At 38.7% G+C, this 19145-nt stretch overlaps 2 protein-coding genes across 3 annotated transcripts; one reads left to right on the top strand and one right to left on the bottom strand.

The window, feature by feature from the left end:
• Positions 1-2861: 2861 nt before the first annotated feature.
• Positions 2862-8186, bottom strand: zgc:136930 (uncharacterized protein LOC563946 homolog). Of its 2 annotated transcripts, XM_060874030.1 has the most exons (10): positions 7376-8186; positions 7200-7260; positions 7028-7123; positions 6726-6905; positions 6474-6599; positions 4859-5079; positions 4700-4737; positions 4119-4199; positions 3091-3129; positions 2862-2997 (listed from the first exon to the last, which is right to left on the bottom strand). In XM_060874030.1, exons 1-10 carry the CDS (start codon positions 8146-8148, stop codon positions 2948-2950), a joined length of 1665 nt encoding a protein of 554 aa, XP_060730013.1. In that variant the 5' UTR covers positions 8149-8186; the 3' UTR covers positions 2862-2947. The 2 variants fall into 2 exon arrangements, with proteins under 2 accessions (XP_060730013.1, XP_060730014.1); XM_060874031.1 differs by lacking the exon at positions 4119-4199.
• Positions 8187-13751: 5565 nt separating this feature from the next.
• Positions 13752-16400, top strand: bfsp2 (beaded filament structural protein 2, phakinin). Its single transcript, XM_060873415.1, has 7 exons — positions 13752-14241; positions 14476-14558; positions 14684-14840; positions 14964-15125; positions 15366-15494; positions 15656-15891; positions 16297-16400. Exons 1-7 carry the CDS (start codon positions 13813-13815, stop codon positions 16382-16384), a joined length of 1284 nt encoding a protein of 427 aa, XP_060729398.1. The 5' UTR covers positions 13752-13812; the 3' UTR covers positions 16385-16400.
• Positions 16401-19145: the final 2745 nt, after the last annotated feature.

The raw sequence follows: 19145 nt of genomic DNA, 5'->3' as shown, positions 1-19145 counted from the left end.
GGTGGCTTAGTGGTTAGCACGTTCGCCTCACACCTCCAGGGTTGGGGGTTCGATTCCCGCCTCCACCTTGTGTGTGTGGAGTTTGCATGTTCTCCCCGTGCCTCGGGGGTTTCCTCCGGGTACCTCCGGTTTCCTCCCCCGGTCCAAAGACATGCATGGTAGGTTGATTGGCATCTCTGGAAAATTGTCCCTAGTGTGTGATTGTGTGAGTGAATGTGAGTGTGTGTGTGTGCCCTGTGATGGGTTGGCACTCCATCCAGGGTGAATCCTGCCTTGATGCCCGATGATGCCTGAGATAGGCACAGGCTCCCCGTGACCCGAGGTAGTTCGGATAAGCGGTAGAAGATGAATGAATGAATGAATAAATGGAATAGATCCATATACCAAAAATGCATTGAACAGCTCAAACTGATTTTTCAAATGACTTTTAAAAAAATAAAAATACTGCATATGCGTATTTTATTTAATGGAGCAAAGTGTCCTGCATGTGTCTGGTAAAACAATGACAGCCACATAAATAGTAATGGCTACATTCCATTCTTGAACATTTGAAGTGATCACAAACAGATACAACTGTCAGTGTTTAATTTATATTTCAGCAGTGCAGTGAATGTCTCAGACCCAATACACACACGATTTCATGACCTTTGCATCCCTGTGCAAATGCCTAGATTACTTCTAGTTTTATCTTTACTGTGAAACCAAACAGTAGAGTTATCTTTTTGCCATTTAGCTGCAGATTAGTCATATGCATCCACTGTTAACTGAATAGGCAGAATTGAGCAGATCTACAGGATGGAAAAAGTGAGTTTTACTGTATGTTCATGACTGTAAGAAAAAGGTAAAGACATAAATAACACAGACAACTCATCAAACCTGACAAGTAAGCTAGACTGTTGGCGTTTCATGCCTTTTATTGAATCTCTAGACAGCGTTGTGTGTGAACATCTCATTGGCTCAACAGTGTCTAGTGGCATCAATAACTGTGCCACATTTAAAAGTCACAGTTATCACATCTGTTCTCTATTCTGATATTTCACATCAAATGTTGTGCTCTTTATCAAGATGATTATATACATTGTGCTGCTGCTATGTCAGCTGATTAGTTAATTGCATGAACATGTCGGTGTATAAGTGTTCCTCATAAAGTATTCAGTGTAAAAATGTATGTAGAAAATGTATGTTTGCTGATATAAGCTTGTTTTATGGTTCTATTTGGATCAAATGGTCTATTTGGGGGTAGTGGTGGATCTGTGGTTAAGGCTCTTGGGTTGTTAATCAGAAGGTCAGGGTTCAAGCCCATCACCACCAATCTGCACCTGCTGGACCCTTTAGCAGTTCCCTTAACCATCTCTGCCCCTCGCCTGACCCTGCGCTCTGACCCCAATTTCCTTAGCTGGGATGTGCAAAGCAAATAATTTTACTGTGCTGTATTGTATATGTGAAAAAATAAAGGCTTTGTCTTTTCCTTTTTAACAGAGTGGCGGTAATTCAATCAAAATTGAGAGCTCAACTGTCTAAATAGGGAATGGTGAGGTTTTTTATAGGGGATGGTGGAAGTCAACACCTTGGCCTGCAGTATTTAGAGGTCCTACAATGACACACCTTCTCCAGATTCTAAAGTCAATTCTTATGACATTGGGGCATATTTTATCAAGATTATTATGCTAGTTACATCTAACTGTGATTGTATTAAAAGAAAAAGGCAGTTGCTGAACAATGATAACTGACTTCAATGAGTAACTGAATATAAGTGAATATTATAAGAATGAATAAAATAAGTCTATTTTAATTAGTCAATTCTAAACAATAAGTATAACTAATCTACTAATCTCATTTCTGTTGATAATACTGCAGCAGCACAACACTAAAACACTTACATGTATACTCCCAGTACACTGTGGTGCACGGATAATAGCAACGTCTAAAAAAGGACCGGTGAGTTTGTGAACAGCGTCCTCTACTTCTCACAGTGAAAACACCTCAAATGTCAGTTGCATGTGTTATGTTTTTCTCTAAAAAGTGTATTTGAAATGAAAACTCATGTATTTTGCAATGTATGTTGTGATGTTTAGTACACAGTCAATTTATGTAAACCGAAGAAGGAAATGTCAAGTAGATAGACTGATGTAGATAAGGGCATCATGAAAAACACTTTCAGGTGTGAAAAACAAACAGGCTTATTCTACAAAATAGGCTGCAAGATTTCTTTTGACTGAAAAGACAGCTACACAAATCAGAGTGATAACAAATTACAAATATTGAATGATTATATGAGCAAGTTCCTGAACATGCTGCTTTGTTATGGTACTTAATGATCTAGTATTGAATAGGAGTGAAATGACACTATTGGTATCCATATATGTATTCCTGTAATGCTTTAAATACATGTCATAGGTTTGCATCCCACTTACTGATGAATCTGCAAAATGTTAATAATTTTAAAGAAATTAAATGCACCTTATAATGTTTTAATTAAGCTAATTATTTTGAATAAGCTCATTTACATAACAGATGTTTATATCTATTCCACAAGATAAAATAACAATTCAATTTATCCAAATGATTGTAATAATTCTTTATCAGTCCCCTATTTGTCTTGAGCATGTAATCTGCCCACAGTACTTTAGAAAAATTCCCAGTTCCTACACATTCTTGTTTTTCTGAGAAAGTATAGAAATTTGAACTGGTTCATTTATGTCTTTTATTTATTTATTTATTTACTCTAATCTCATTCATATGCCCACAAATCTTTTTTAAAAAGTGATTTTCCTGTTTATATCTACACTGAGATCCATTCAGAACACATTATCTTGTATTCAGTTACATCCTGGATCCAAGAGGACAAAGAAACAAGAGTGTATATTTGGAATGCAGCTTTATTGGCATAATGAGTGGAGTTTGGATGCCCATAAAACAAACTCTCAGTCAATCCGTCCATCAGCATTCAAGAGGATTCGGTGTCTGCATCACTGATGATTGAAGTCTCTGTGTGCTCTATTGGTATGATAAAGAGTATTGTAAAGAGTCACATACTGACAGATAATAGTCACAAACTGAATAGTCACATCTTTAAGAAAGGTTACAAACCTGTGATTATCTCTTTGACTTGAATCCCACCTCCTCCAGCTGGAATGAAAAAATGCACAGAAATTTAAGTTTATGTTAAAAATGCAAGTGGTACAAACCATACTGAACTGCATTCTGTGCTACCTTCAATTTACTAGCTAACAGGACCCATCTTAATATTACTCACTAACTAACAATTTTACAAAGTTCTTAATCTTTTTGTCAGTGTGCCTCACATTAAGAAAATTTCATGACCTCACTGCTCCCACCCAGAATGTTTTATGGATAAAGATCAATATCAACTGTTTCTGACTACTGACTCAGTGGGATGGTTGGATGGTTGACTCAGTGGACTGGGACAGCAGATGCGAGGCAGATCAGTAATGGCTGAATAGTGCTGAGGAAAGGACGCAAACTATTTTGAACCAAGACCCTGCCTCTATACTTGTGCTTCATCTTGACATAAAATCACTCCCTAATCAGCAGTCTGACTATAAACCACAAATATACCTATAAATGTCTAAGCCCACGTGACTCTTTCAGGGGTTAATGAGTATTTAATAGACTTGTTCACATGAAAGGGTTCCTGCAACCTCCCTGCTACTGCTTTGTGGCCCCCTGGAAACCCACTGTTATAAACAATGACAGTTATGAGACAGAGACAAAAGCAGTGCTGCAGACGAACACTTTACTATTGTGATTGGTATTCATGTTGGTTATCTCCTAAAAAGCCCCTGCCTATTGTCCAGTACTCTATATTTCATGTTTAGTAAAAGATGTTTATTATATTATCCAGTTACTTTTACTGTAGTACATCTATTTGTATTTTACAGATATACTTACAAGGTGCTATGATTTGTGCACACAAAAAGGCATGTTTGACATGGAGCAGTGAAGTGAGCACACGTGAACTTTCACATGTGAGAGCACTTCGGTTGTGCAAACAATGAGCACCGAGACACAAACACTTCCTTTCCAAGTGCAGTTCATGGCATCTTGCATTAATTTTTATTACTGATACTGGTACACACTCAGATAAGGTCACTTGCCTTTGCGGACGTATCTAGTGTGTATTTCCATGGAGACCTGGGGTGAGTCCTGGGGCGTGCTGGTTTTGGGCGGGGCACTCCCTACAAGACGGAAAAGTGTAGGTAAGAGAGGGCCACCCCCACCCCACGCCCCAGGACCCTCGTCAATTTTGTCCCCTTCACAAATGTGGGTGAAAAACTTCTACAAATTCGTAGATTTAAACATAATGCAAAGGCAAAGCTGAAAATCTCTCTCTACTTTGTGTATGTATGTAAGTGTGTAAAATGGGATAGCTTTGTCCATAGCATCAGCATTTTTATGAATGTTTGGGCCTATTGCGTTATGGAATAAAGTCTAGAGTACTGGATTCATTCTTACAAATATGAGTTGAATTTTGAAAAAACTAGCTGTAGGTCACAATTAATGACTGTGTTTTGTATAAATGTGTTATCAACAAATGATACAGCAAAACAGTCAGCTAAAATGTTGCTTATCATGCTACTGTTATGTTTTTTTTTATTGCTGTTGAATAATGGGTTAAAAGAAAAAGGTGGTTATTGGCACAGAATATGTTCCATTAGCTGGAGGCTGGAGACATTACCTGAGAAAGTGTAGGATGATTCTGTAAATTCTGGCAATCTAAAACAAGAAAGAGATTTAAAGTTTAAAGCATGTCATACCTCAGAATTTTGTTAGCAAATGATAAAGCCTTCACAATTCTATTGGTTTTATGTTTTGAGTCAATTATAACAAGGCTTACTTGAAGTCATCTCCCTCCAGGAGTTTTCTGTAGGTGGAAATTTCCACATCTAGGGCAAGTTTGACGTCAAGCAGCTCTTGGTAGGCCAGAATCTGTTTGTGAAGGTCAGCTTTAGCTGCCTCAATGGCAGACGTGAGGCTGGCGATTTGAGCCTGGTATTCAGCCACACCTACACTGGAATGGGCATTAGCTTCTGCCAGACCCTGCTCCAGGGCCATGTTCTGGGATAACAAAGATCGAGCATTATCAATTCTTTACTTTCAATTCAAAGGATGTCTCAAGAATGCAGAATCAAACAAGTTAAGGAATACTAAGAATTTTGTTATAAATCTTCTTGTCACAGTGTGCGTTAACCTGCCAGAAAGTACCGTACTTCTCAACATTTTCTGCATGTGGTGCAATCGAGTCAGTAATGCATTCAGAATGTTTGTAAGCTTCATTTGCGCTTTCTCTGAGAGAGATCGCTGTGAAAAGCAGCTCTGTCTGTCTTGTGGTATTGACTTTAAAACCACTTCCTGTGCCTTCTGTTTCCTGTACCGGTTAACTGTGATTTATGGTAACTCCACTAATCGATAAAAATTAAGCTGTGCTTTCTCATGTGTGCAGAATCTTGGTCTCATACAGTAACTGCACCTACACATGCAAAAAAAAAGTGTTTACTTTCTATTCTGTTGGTTTACAGAAATGCTAAAGTCCCCAGAATGAAAAAAAAAAATCCCCCAGAAAATCCAGGAAATTATGTTTAAATGACAGGGGATAACCAAGTTATACTTGGTAATTGAAGGGAATTCTGGCTAATTCTGAAGACCGATTAAAGCATATCTATTACAACACAACAGCCATCAAATTCTGAATGACGAAGTCACTGTTGTACCAACTGATAGTAGTTCTCCCTGTCATGCTCAAGGAGAATACAGTATATTTAAAAAGGTGTTATTAACTACATTGCAGTTGCTTTTATTTCAACATCAGTAAGAAACACTAAGACTCTACATTGTAAATATATTGCAAATATAAGATATACTTATCAACTACTTTAGAACACCTGTATTACTGCTGGTTCATGAACTTGTCCAAACCGCCAATCGTGTGCACAACATAATGCAGTTATGGGTTAATGTACACATTAAATGTCAGAAATCAGATCTCACCGATTTTGAGATTAGAATGGGTGCCAGATGGGCTGGATTAAGTATTTCGGAAACTCCTGATATGAGATTTTCACTTATCACAGTTTCTCACACACTGGTGGATTTGTGTTTTTCACATTTTAGGGAAACTTTAGAGACTGTAGAAAATCCCAGGAGATGATCACTTCCTAAACTAATCAAAGCAGTCTATCCAGAACAAGTAACCATGCTACAGTGAATATATCAAGTGTATCAGGTTTTACTTATTGTTCAGACATACTTCCCACAGAGATAAATGGAGTGAATCTAAATATTTTACACAAATTATTCATTTAGCAACATTACCTTGATTTAATTTCCATGATGTTGTGCGTTATCAAGTGCTACTGCTTTCATCAAAGTTTTAGTAAGCTTAATGTAGACCTTTGACAATGAAACAATTTTAGAAATGACTGTATGTAAATATGAATTTATTAAAAACTCACTTGTGTGACAAGACCTTGTAACTCTAACCCGAGTGCCTGAAGCTCCTTCCTGGCTGCTCCAATCTCCGATTTGGTTGCTGATACAGCTTCCGAGCTCTTTGCATTGGCAGTCTGCATTTCATCCATCTGAGGAAGGGAGAGAGTATGGTTTGTTTCTGGGCTCCGAACTGGTTTAATTCGGATCACCAAATTCAAATAGGCAGTAACATAAAATAAATTGTAGAATTGCACATGAATTTGTTATATACTCGCCTTGAGTTTGTAGTAGGCTTCAGCTTCATCTCTGTGTTTCTGGACAGATTTCTCATACTCTGCTCGCATCTTATTAAGTGCTGTAGAGATGTCAAAGGACTTGCCAGTGTCCACTTCAATCATGGAGACAGAAGTGTCCATGGTTGTTGTGCCCAGTTTGGACTGCAGTGAAAAGAGCTCCTGCAGAGGGATATGCAGTAGGTAGAGATTTATTATATATTAAAACTAAAGATAGAAACTTTAGAAATTGTCTGAAAAGCAGCTGAATCTTAACTAATAGTCTATATTTTGGTCTCAAGTACCTCTTCCTGTGTTTTGGTGACAAAGTCCAGTTCATTCTTAAGGCTGGAATTCTTGGCATCCAAATCAATTCTTAGATCAGATGCTGCATCAATATCCTAAAGACAGAAATAAGGATAACTAAAGATAACTGTGCACACAGTAATGGAAATTATTCACATTTGTTCCCCTTACCTTTTTCATGCTACCAATGTCAGACTCAAGCTGAAATCGGACCCCTTGTTCAAAGTCAAGCCTTTGTTACAAACACAATAAGAAAGAAAATGTAATTTAAATATATTAAATATACAAAAACACTATGCAAAACATTTAGATTTTTTTTTGTTCTTTATAAGCAGACAAACACATACTTGGCTTTAATCTCATGGGCAGTGCCACGCACATTGTCGAGCTCTATCTCCAGTTTGATGGTGTCGAGTGTAAGGTTTTGCAGAGTGGCACGATACTCGTTCAGCTGGTTCTCGTATTCCACCGTAGTAGTGCTTGATGATTCTGGGGACATATCGGTTCCACCTGTCAGTTGGGATAGCTTAGCCTCCAGTGCAGCGTTCTCCTGCTGCAGTGCACGGACTTTGGCCATGTAGGTAGAGAATCGGTCATTCAGGCCAGACAGCATGGTTTTCTCAGCCGCACGAGATAGAACAGGAGCCATGGTTGGGATCATTGCAGAACCACCAGCCATAGCAGCACCTGCAGTCAGCCCACCAGCTGCCATGGTGCGACCCATGGTAAATGCTGGGCTTGCAACTAGTGCTCCTGCACCTCCACCACCACCCATTGCGAACCCTGCACCACCTGCACCCAAGCCCAGACCAAGACCAGAGCCCAGACCAAGACCAGAGCCCAGACCAAGACCAGAGCCCAGATAAAGACCAGAGCCCAGACCAAGACCAGAGCCCAGTCCAAGTCCATAGCCCAGTCCAAGTCCGGAACCCAGTCCAAGTCCAGAGCCCAGACCTAGACCAAGACCTGCTCCAGATCCAGCCCCAGCCCCAGCCCCAGCCCCAGATCCCATACCCATACTAAGCCTCATGCCTGCTCCAGCTCCACCAAGCCCTAATCTGGCTCCACCACCTCCAATTGTTGAGGCACCAGACCTCCTGGAAGAGTATGACACAGACATTTTAGATAGATGTGGATCACTGGAGCTAGCAGAATATGAATGAAATGGTGAACACAATAATGCAGGGAGCTTGCAATGGTTTAAATAGAGGCTGTGTTGAATAGGGAGGAGGAGAAACACTAATCTGTATAATGCCCCAGGACTTGATGCTAAGCTTTCTGTGCCTCCTCCCACATTCCATTGGCTTTGAATTTCCCTGAGGAAAGTGTCAATGCTCTCACGTACTGAATGATTAATTATGCACGTGAACCTAGTCAAGCACACTTATGATGGAAATATTCCTCGTATATATACACACGGAGTGGCCGGCCGACCAAAATTACCCCAAGAGTGCAGCGACGACTCATCCAAGATGTCACAAAAGACCCCACAACAACATCTAAAGAACTGCAGGCCTCCAACACCTTGATGATCCCAAGACTTTTGTGAAAATACTCTGTGCACTGACGAGACAAATGTTGAACTTTTTGGAAGGTGTGTGTCCCATTACATCTGGTGTAAATGTAACACTGCATTTCTAAAAAAGAGAAATCATACCAACAGTAAAATATGGTGGTGGTTGTGTGATGGTCTGGGGCTGTTTTGCTGCTTCAGGACCTGGAAGAGTTGCTGTGATAAATGGAACCATGAATTCTGCTGTCTATCAAAAAATCCTGAAGGAAATGTGCAGCTTGTTCGTGACCTCAAGCAAACTTGGGTTCTGCAGCAGGACAATGATCCAGAACACATCAGCAAATCCACCTCGAATGGTTGAAGAAAAACAAAATGAAGACTTTATAGTGGCCTAGTCAAAGTCCTGACCTGAATCCTATTGAGATGCTGTGGCGTGACCTTTAAAAAGGCGGTTCATGCTTGAAAACCTCCAATGTGGCTGAATTACAATTCTGCAAAGATGAGTGGACCAAAATTCCTCCACAGCGCTGTAACAGACTCATTGCAAGTTATCACAAATGCTTGAATGCAGTTCTTGCTGCTAAGGTTGGCCCAACCAGTTATTAGGTTTAGGGAGCAAACACTTTTTCACACAGGGCCATATGGGTTTGGATTTTGTTTTCCCTTAATAATAAAAACCTTCATTTAAAAACTGCTAACTGCTGTGTTTACTTCTGTTATCTTTGACTAATATTTAAATTTCATTTGTTTGATGATCTGAAACATTAAAGTCTGACAAAAATTTATCAGGTAGGGGGCAAACACTTCACATGTACATCTGTTTACACCTAAACAGAGTTCAGAAACAGTTTTACTTTATAAAATAACTGTCCTTTGTTGAGATCTGCTGATACATCAGAAATATGTCTCGACAGAGTTGTTCATAAAATCTGGAATTTGATGGAATTTGACAGGTTCTGCCTGGTCTTGAAATCCTAAAGAAGAGATGTGAGGAGTGCTTGCTGCCTGAAGCATTATCTCTCTGTCAGGTGAAGCATAGCGTCTCTCCTGTCAAAAACGTGAGACCCTGCCAAGGATATCATTATATAACCTTTCAGCCAGCCAGAACTCGTTAAGGAGCAAAATCAGCAACTCTATTCAAGTGAATGCCACTATTTCCAGGTCTACATTTGTCAAGTTCTTAAAGTTAATTTTGATCGTTAAATTACTTTGCTTTTGATGCAATACTAATTTAATTTTTTCTTCAGTTTTCTGCAGTGTGTTAGATCACTAAGAAATTTAATTGAATTAAAAACAGCTGGTAAATGATTGAGTAAACATTAATGACTAAATCTGCAACTACACATGCCAGGCTAACTTTCTTAAGAATATCATAATCAGGGCTGTCAAGTGTCACAAACTGAGAGTGACAGTCACGCATTTGGGTCTTTTGTCACGCTCGGCCGCCACACATTGTATTTCTCATGCAGAAAAACTTTTTGACTATTTATCATATATTTAATATGCCACAGCACCCAAAATGTATCTGTCCGCACCGCTTAGTCGAGCCTGACACTTATCAGTTAATAAAAAAAAGAGGCTACACAATAGCCAATCAGAAAATAGCATTATCTGGGTAAGATTTAACGCAACAGCCAATGAAAAAAACATTCATTAGAGAGGGTATTTTCGATGGTCGGTTTGAACAAAACCTCAGCACGAAACATCTTGTCTCTGGACAGGACATTGTCCTCAATCATGACCCTAAAAATGGCTGGGCTTGAGCCGAACTGTTTTAAATGGGAGCAACATTACAAATGATAAAGGAGTCCAAAAAAGGCAACAAACACTTACAATAACCAACACTCTGTCTCTCTCTCTCACACACACACACACAAACACACAAATTAAATGGAAATTAAACAAATACTCTGTATTTGGTTAAATTGTGGTCAGTTATCCTTACCAAACACAACACCCCCATTATTGTTTTTTTTTTTATTATTAGTTTATTTTATGTAAATCTTTTTTTTGGTGGAGATGTCACGCTTGCCTGTCTTCAAAACTTGAGAGCCCTGCATAATAATACTGGATATGACCCATAGCCCATTGTACTCCTTCAAATTCTGTTTTTGGCAGACATGAGTGGAAACTGATGCATTCTAAGACGGTTTTATTTTTGAGTCTCCATAGTTTGTAAAGAGTATTTAAAGAGTTTCATAGGTGGTACAAAAGTTCTGTACACTTTTTGGCATCTAAAACCAGTTTTCATTGCCTTCTAAACATGGCCTTTGGAGGACTTGTCACTCAGTCAGCTCAGCTTAAAAATCAGAAATTTCTGAAATGATCTACCGAAGTCACATCCGCTTACATAACAAGTATTTAAATGAGTACCTAAAAGAAGAAATGGTGAGTCATGTTAAGCAGGATTGCTTTTGTTTCATTTTGTGATGCTTCTGTAGAATCAGCAAGAGTCTTGTTGCTTTTTGACACAGAGGCAACGAGTGAAAATGGTTCTAATTGTTATTATTTCAAATGCAAAATCTGTTAGCTTGTACAGAATTTAGTTCATGATGTTTGCTGATCGGTGGCTTAGTGGTTAGCATGTTCGCCTCACACCTCCAGGGTTGGGGGTTCGATTCCCGCCTCCACCTTGTGTGTGTGGAGTTTGCATGTTCTCCTGTGCCTCGGGGGTTTCCTCCGGGTACTCCGGTTTCCTCCCTCGGTCCAAAGACATGCATGGTAGGTTGATTGGCATCTCTGGAAAATTGTCCGTAGTGTGTGATTGCGTGAGTGAATGAGAGTGTGTGTGTGTGTGCCCTGTGATGGGTTGGCACTCCGTCCAGGGTGTATCCTGCCTTGATGCCCAATGACGCCTGAGATAGGCACAAGCTCCCTGTGACCCGAGGTAGTTTGGATAAGCGGTAGAAAATGAATGATGAATGAATGTTTGCTGATCATTTTGCCATACACCCTTCGGTAAAGTGTGTGTGCTGCAGATCCGAACATGTTGCTGTAAGCAGTGCCACATCAACAAGTTTCTCCACAAGTACCACCTGCATAGCAATGCAGCTTGAACAGGTACAATGCCAGAACTTGCACTTAGAGATGATGCGCCTCGGCAAGTAGCAATGAAATTGGCTTTTTAGTTTGTAGCAACATGCAAAACAAAGACAAACAACTTTTGAATTTAAATGTGAATTTTAAGTAATATTTTTCAGCCAAAGCAGTAGCCATATATATATATAAAACATTCAGTTTGATATGTAGGTAATGTTTAAGGATGTACAACAAAACCATCAGTAAAAGATGTAAGACAAATAAACAGACTGGTAGTAAGTAACAAGGATCGGGCTGATTTCCTTTTGGCCCAAACTGTACGCATTTATGCATTACATGAATACACAGAGTAAAATGCCGCTTAGATTTGTGTGCATATTTTTCAGCCCATGTTGCTGACACATCCAGAGTATTCAGACCATGCACATTATTTGGCCAAAGGTATGTGGACACCTGATCAACACACGCACAAGTGGTTTCCACACAAATCCCCACAGCTACTGTACATTCTAGTAAAGCTGGAAAGCCTTACCAGAAATGTGAAGTTTATTATAGCAGCAATCATGGGCGATGTGGTCAGGTGTTGACAAAAATTTGGCCATAGTGTAGTATGTATGCACTTAACATATAAAGTGTAAAATGAGAGGTTCTCACAACATCTACATCCGCTGTATATTCAACTGTTTCTCACATTCGTCTACTTTCATTTTGAAGCTACACTGTAACAGTCAACGAAAGTTTCATACTGGCACTAGAGTTTACTTAACCACGTCTGAAACCAACATAGACTTAGGCTAGCAACACTCTTCCTTTCTCATGGGAGAGTCAGTTCTTCTGCACAGGAAAACAAGACTTAGTAACGATTCTTTGAGTGACATTAAGCATAACAGACAGTGAAACATTATTTCTCATCACAAACTGACAAAAACCTGCTTTTTGTTGTTGTTGAAGATATGTGTCTACCACAAGCCCTGAATGAGCAATGTGAAAAAATAGATGAGAAAATGTCACCTGAAACCCATAACTGATTAAAAAAAAAAAGAAAAGTCTTGTGTTCTTGCCTTGTGCCCAGCAATCTCAGGGTAGCCTCTGTCTCCACCATAGAAAGGACAGTGAAGTATCTGAAATTAATGATTAACTTTAAACTTTTTTTATTAATTTTTATATAAGGTCAATGCTTAGGTCAATGCTTGTGTGTATTGTATTATGTGGCATTAAGGGAATTTTCCCTGGAGAAAAGAGAACTCTCTGACATTTCATATCAGCAGTATAGCCATTTGTCCTAACCACATTTGCTTCCACAAGGTTTTAGAGTAATCTGATATCACAAGATCACAAGTCATCAGACCATCAGCTGTCAATAAAAGTTTCCTGAAAACATCAGGAAACCTTTAAATGACCCTAGGTTTAAAAGGTGAAATCCAGTCCTTATGTATGGCAGTATAGTTTTATAAGTTTTCAAAGTTAGATTTTATGATAATAATAATAATCATTCCAGCATTAGTTGTATTATGTTAGTCATTACATTTTACATTATAATGATAAAGCTTAAGTAGTTTTTGAAAGATTCCGTAAGGGTTCACAGAGTACCATGGACACACCATTCATACATTCAATCAAATCTAGGATTCAGAAATCTGCCTACTGGTGAACAGTGAGAGAGAAAATCTGAAACAATAACCTGAGCTCAGGAGCTACCACAGACAAAAATAAAAGAACATAAGAAGCAAAAACAAGTAAGTGAAATCATTCTTTCTAATACTTATGTCATGCTAAAAAGGATGAGTCATTTAGCATGGTTATAAGTCAGGTGGTGTTTACTGGCCCTGTATGTGATATGTGATTTGTTGCACAATGGTCTCTTGCACACACACCCATACATCCGAACCAAGGGATATGATGACTGCACACTTTCCACTTTTATTTATTTACCCCTATTTGAAGCGTGTTAAAGCATGTGGCCTGAATTTGTCACGGGGACTGTAGAGCTTTCCTGAGAAGCACACAATGCTTAGGCAGCCAAAAAATCATTCAGCCTGTATGGACAAAAAGTGCAGGCCACTGTTACAATGGTGCTAAAACAAAGGCTCTACTTTCCGGAAGCCCAGGCCGCCATAAAGAGGCATGTGATAGAAGCTGTTGCTGTCTTGTTAAGTTAAATAGAAGTGGTGTGCTTTTCAGCAATGCCTCTGAGTGCATAGTTGGTTTGTCAGATACCAAATCGGAAAAGAAATGCCTCTGCCAAGACGCAGATCGTCCATCCTGGGCCAGGCTGGTGCAGAAAGACTAGAAAATGTGAGCAGAATGAGCACAGGCAATACCACAACTCGCAGGAGCACGTTCATGGGCTCAGCATCATCTGACAGCACCAGCTGCCTGGGTGCCCGTGTGTCCCGCAGAGCACTGGGCATCAGCAGCATCTTCCTGCAGGGACTACACAGCACCAGCGCCCCAGTGCTGCCCAAGCATGCAGAAAGGGGTGACCTGTTGGGTTCTGAAGGACTTAACAGCTGTCTGCTAGAGTACCGTGAAAAGGTACATACACTTGAGCAACTCAATCAGCAGCTGGAAGAACAGATCCATAACTACCTGGATCGCAAGGCCTCCAGCCCCAAGATATGGGCCTCACTGAAGCAGGAATGGGAGGACATCTACAGACAGGTGGGCAGAACTGCAGATCATAAGGGAAATCATTTTAACTATAAATTCAGATGTAGTATATCAAGGTAGTTTAACATGTGCTGTTGATCAACAAGGCTATGGAAATTTGAAGTTGTATATGTTTGAGATTCTCTATCAAAGTTCCTTTCTGCTATATCTGAATACAAATGTTACATCTTTTAAAAGTAAGATAAAGAAAAGGTATCAGTCTAATAAATGCTTGCCATCTGGCAGGTGAGCGAGGCCATCCTGGACAATGCTCGACTTGTGCTTCAGACAGAGAACATCCAGGCCAATGCTGAAGATCTTAAAGAGAGGTATATGGGGTTTAGAAAGAAAGACTCCAAGAAAACCTGGAACAACAGTATCATCATCTGAACTTTCTTATAAAATAATGTCAGAGTTGAAAATGTAAAATCTCAGTCTGCATGTGATTATTCAGGTTTGAACATGAACAGCCTTTCTGTAAAGCCATAGAAGAGGAGATCAGCTCCCTCTCTAAGGTGATTGATGATGCCAACTTTATGAAGGTGGATCTGGAGAACCAAATTGACCGCATGAATGCTGAACTTCTACAACTGACCGAAACTCACGAAGAGGTGAGATTTCAGACTACAGCAAAATATTAGTCTTGTTTTTCATTTGGCTCCAAACCAGATTTGAAAAACCTGGACTGGAATCACTTTAAAAGTGCAACCAACACAAACTCTAATATTTTGTAGGATGTGAGACAGCTCTATAACCAGTTGGCTAGCCATGAGGTTGATGAGCCTGATCTGCCTACTGAGACCAGCCTGGAACAGATATTGAATTGTATCCACTCCCACTGGGAAAAGGTCATCGAGAAGACACGGGCAGAGACTGATGCTTACATAGAGTTCAAGGTAAAGTAAAAAGACTTGAAATGCAACTCACAGAAAAAAAAAACACAGCTCACTGTGCATGTATACAGTAGTTATAGTGATTGCCACTCTGATCAGGAAGAGGCAAATGGGTTTTCATACATCTACAAATGCAACATAGCTTTAAATAGTGAGCTCCTGAAAGTATATTCACCTCAAACAAGGATGGACTGTTTTTTCCTTGTATCATTCTTAAAATTATAACTCTGTATGAGTCTACAGAAGGAAGACAATGTCAACAAAAAGCTGAGTCAGGAGGAAATAGAGCTGGAGAATCTGAAGACAGAATGTACTGATGCAAATGCAAAGATCCAGAGCCTGCATGCTGAAACAGAGTCCATGAGAGCACTGGTATGAATCTTTATTTTCACTCACATCTATAACTTCATCAGCCATTTATTTATGTAGAAGCTATCTAAAAATCTTTGCTTATGAAGTCTTCAAAAGGCTACTCTTTTTATTGATTACCGGCCCATTTAAGTTGCACCATTGATCTATGTCCCTATTTACAGAAACGAGGGCTGGAGAACTCCCTGAATGATGCCAAACACTGGCATGACATTGAGCTTCAGAACTTGGGCTCGGTCATTGGGAAGCTAGAGGCAGAGCTCGCTGATGTGCGTGGAGACATTGAGCAACAACAGCGTGACAATGAGACACTTATCAACAACAAAAAGAGGCTTGAAATTGAGATTGAAATGTATCATGGGATTCTGGATGGAGAAGAGAACAGATTTCAGCCATCAGTGTAAGTTTCTGAGCTATTATTCATAAAAGAGCATATATCCTCTAATTCTATCCCTTTGTCACAGCCCACATATTCAGAATTGGATGAATGGATTGATTATGCAAAATTGCTCCAGTTGTGAATGTGTGTGTGGTGTATCCATGGTGTATTCTTACCTCACACCAAATGTTACTAGATCAACCACCACCCTGACCAAGATCAGCAGTTCCTGAAGATGAATGAATGTTGAATTCCTTTCACATTTTACTTTTTCTCACACTCCTCTTTCTTTATTCCTACCTCCAAGTTAAAGGAGTCCCAGTGATGTTCCAGTGCTGAGAATTTGGTTAAGACGGGAATCTTCTCTGACACTGATCCAGAATAACAATTATAGCATGATATATTGTACTTGTGTCTCCCCTACAGGTCCCTGTGTGGTAGAGCAGAAGCTGAAAGAAAAACACAACCTTCTCCTGAACAACAGAAAGCTACAGAAACTGATAGTACTGAATGAAAGAGTACACTCGTGGAAAAAAGGTTGAAACTTTGGTTGAATTTTTACACCTTCAGTGTGAACTTTATAAACTGTAAAGTGAACAACGATACGAACAATTTTCAGAGAAAAAAATAAAAATCAAAATAACATACTTGCATAAATGTACAATACCCCTAAACTAATACTTTTTTTGTTGAAGAAACATTTGATTGTTTAACGACATTCAGTCTTTTTGGGTAAAAATATATAATAACTACTCAAAGTTCACAAAAAATTCTTCACGACATTTTTGGTAAACAAAGAATTGCAGTAAATAAACTGTAAATAAATTAATTAATTAAAGAGACAGTTAGCTAAATTCAACAATAATATTTTGAACTTATTAACTTCCAGTAATTAATAATAAACTTCTAAGCTACAAATCCACTTTATATTTATATCTGGCAGTACAATTGTTTCTACAGAAGTGATATGTTTATTTAACAAACAGAGCTAATAAAACGACGTGGAACATTATTATGTAGCATTGTGTTTATTGTATAAACCTTTGGGTGCAAAAAAATCAATATTATTATATTCTTTCAGTAAATCTCTCAAGTCGTTTTAGTTTATTATTTTCCCACAGATTCTGAAGTGAAAGAGGAGAAAAAGGGCAAAAGATAAGAATTGGCCTTTATAAGCATGGCTTCACCCTGCACTTGCAATTACAGACACTTCAGAAAATATTTGTATAAAATGTATAAATTTCACTTGTACTAATAGCCCTTTTGCTCCGTGACTTGCATTAATTATATATTTTACAAGCGAGATATATTTAATGACAATAATAAACCACATGGATGTAAGTCACAATCCAAAACATGCCTTGCATTTAATTGTATACATTTAATTGTATACTACATGTTTTGAACAATTTCTCAGAAAGTAAGCAAAACCTCTCACTCCAAAATTACAGCTCTTTAAACACAATGTTTCTGCCTGGGATAGAAAAAGTGTCCAAAGTGAAAAATGACTGGTCAGGGTGGGCTGAGAGAATAATTGCCTTAATTGTCTCAGACCACACCTTCAAGCATCATAATAATACTCTGTGGTCGTAATGACACAGCGCCAAACCAGTCGCTCGGACGTCAGTCTCTAATCCATGTAATTACGTGACAGTTTAGGAAATCCACAAATTGCAGGTGCAGTAATGCTTTGGTTGCAATGAAAAAAAAAGAAAAAAATATATATCACATAAAAATACAAATACATAAAAATAAAACACTTTTTTTTTAATAGAAGATGATAAACAGGCGTGTTTTATTCATCAAAGCTAAAACTTAATAGTTGTATACATATAAAATATTCCAAGTAAAAAAAAGTTATAAAATAGAGTCAAATTGGTTTTTTTCCTCTTAGGTTAGTTACTGCTGTGGTCTGGTTGGGTCTCCAATGACAGAGAAGCAGCCAGGACAGAAACGGTCAGGTGATTTTGAGATGATGGGGGTCTCTCTTCTCAGCCGAACACCAATAGACTGAGCTATCCCATTCTGTAGAAGACAAAATGCAGTTGTTGTTTTTTTTTTTTTTTTTGGAAGAGTGGGCTTCTATCCTTTTCCTTAAACAGCTTTCCTACATTTATTTCCTGATCATAACTGGTAACTTGTGATTCTATCAGATTTACTCGAAATCAGACCAGTCCAGTTCAAAAGGCATTAGTAACAAGTTCACCCATGTCGCTTCCAGTTTAGAAATTATAAACGAATTTCAAGAGAACAAATTCTGTAAAGCCTGTATTTAGTCTCACTCACCATCAGTACTGATTTCATCGTGCTAATATTTTAACAGGTTGATAATCTGTGAGTTTCCTAGGCAGACTTCCTTCTAAGGAAAAGTATATTACATATTTTATAAGCTCACGAAGCTAAGTTTCGATTACTAGTTGAAGCTCTGAGGCTCATATTAAAAACATTTTAAATTAAAATGAACTTATAAACATAAACTTTATCACTTTATCTGTCAAACTTACCTGAGACTCATCTAAAGGTCCAGTCTCCACAGTTTCTGTCTGGATTTCTGGCTGAAGTGTTAAAAAAAATGAGTTTAGATAATATCAACTTATATTATTGGGTTTTTGTAAGGATTTCTTTTTTTTGCTAGGCTATTAAATACATTAGCAGAATAGATTTTACCAGGAAACCAATTAATTAGTAATTAATAATAGTAATTAAGCAACAGCATTTAAAGTGCATCCATATATAAACAGAAATAAAATGAAATAAATCATTGTACCATCTGAAGCCTGTTCATGGGCCCAGCAAGAGAAGAGCTTTGAAAAAGGCCGATCAGAAACAGAAGGATAAGCACAGCTCCTTTCATCATGACTGTTCTTTCTGTCTACCTTAAGTCAGGGTGTTAATGTTATATTTGTCCCTGCGCACCTGAAAACACCCACTGACTGCCGGGCGCAACTCACCGCTCTAATGTCACTCCTGCGTCACTCTTGGAGGCCAGTCCATGAGATGAATGACTGATTAAAGACTTGGAGAGACAACCACATTACTAAATGTTTGTTTCTATGGGAGTGCAAAGTATCTACACATCAGAGATAATATGCAAATAAAGCAACTTACAAAGCACTTTTTTTAAAAAGTATCCTATACATTATAGCTCAGTAAAATAATTTTTTTTTGCATATCCCTGTTTGTTTGGAGGTTAAGGTCTGAGCACAAATTCAGCCATGATACAGCATCCCTTTATCGTAGAGGATTAAGGGCCTTGCTCCAGAGCTCAAGAGTGG

This window comes from Tachysurus vachellii, chromosome 7 (assembly GCF_030014155.1).
Source record: "Tachysurus vachellii isolate PV-2020 chromosome 7, HZAU_Pvac_v1, whole genome shotgun sequence".
Classification (NCBI taxonomy): domain Eukaryota; kingdom Metazoa; phylum Chordata; class Actinopteri; order Siluriformes; family Bagridae; genus Tachysurus; species Tachysurus vachellii.
This window is presented reverse-complemented; position numbering and strand designations above follow the sequence as displayed.

Bases quoted from the DNA above. Each gene is read 5' to 3' on its own strand.
- bfsp2 (XM_060873415.1), top strand. From the start codon at position 13,813: ATGCCTCTGCCAAGACGCAGATCGTCCATCCTGGGCCAGGCTGGTGCA. The intron at 14,559-14,683 runs GTATATGGGGTT...GTGATTATTCAG, and splicing joins GCTGAAGATCTTAAAGAGAG to GTTTGAACATGAACAGCCTT. The intron at 15,495-15,655 runs GTATGAATCTTT...CCCTATTTACAG, and splicing joins CAGAGTCCATGAGAGCACTG to AAACGAGGGCTGGAGAACTC.
- zgc:136930 (XM_060874030.1), bottom strand. From the start codon at position 8,148: ATGTCTGTGTCATACTCTTCCAGGAGGTCTGGTGCCTCAACAATTGGA. The intron at 4,738-4,858 runs GTAAGCCTTGTT...TTCTTGTTTTAG, and splicing joins CTGGAGGGAGATGACTTCAA to ATTGCCAGAATTTACAGAAT. The intron at 2,998-3,090 runs GTTTGTAACCTT...TCATACCAATAG, and splicing joins AGTCAAAGAGATAATCACAG to AGCACACAGAGACTTCAATC.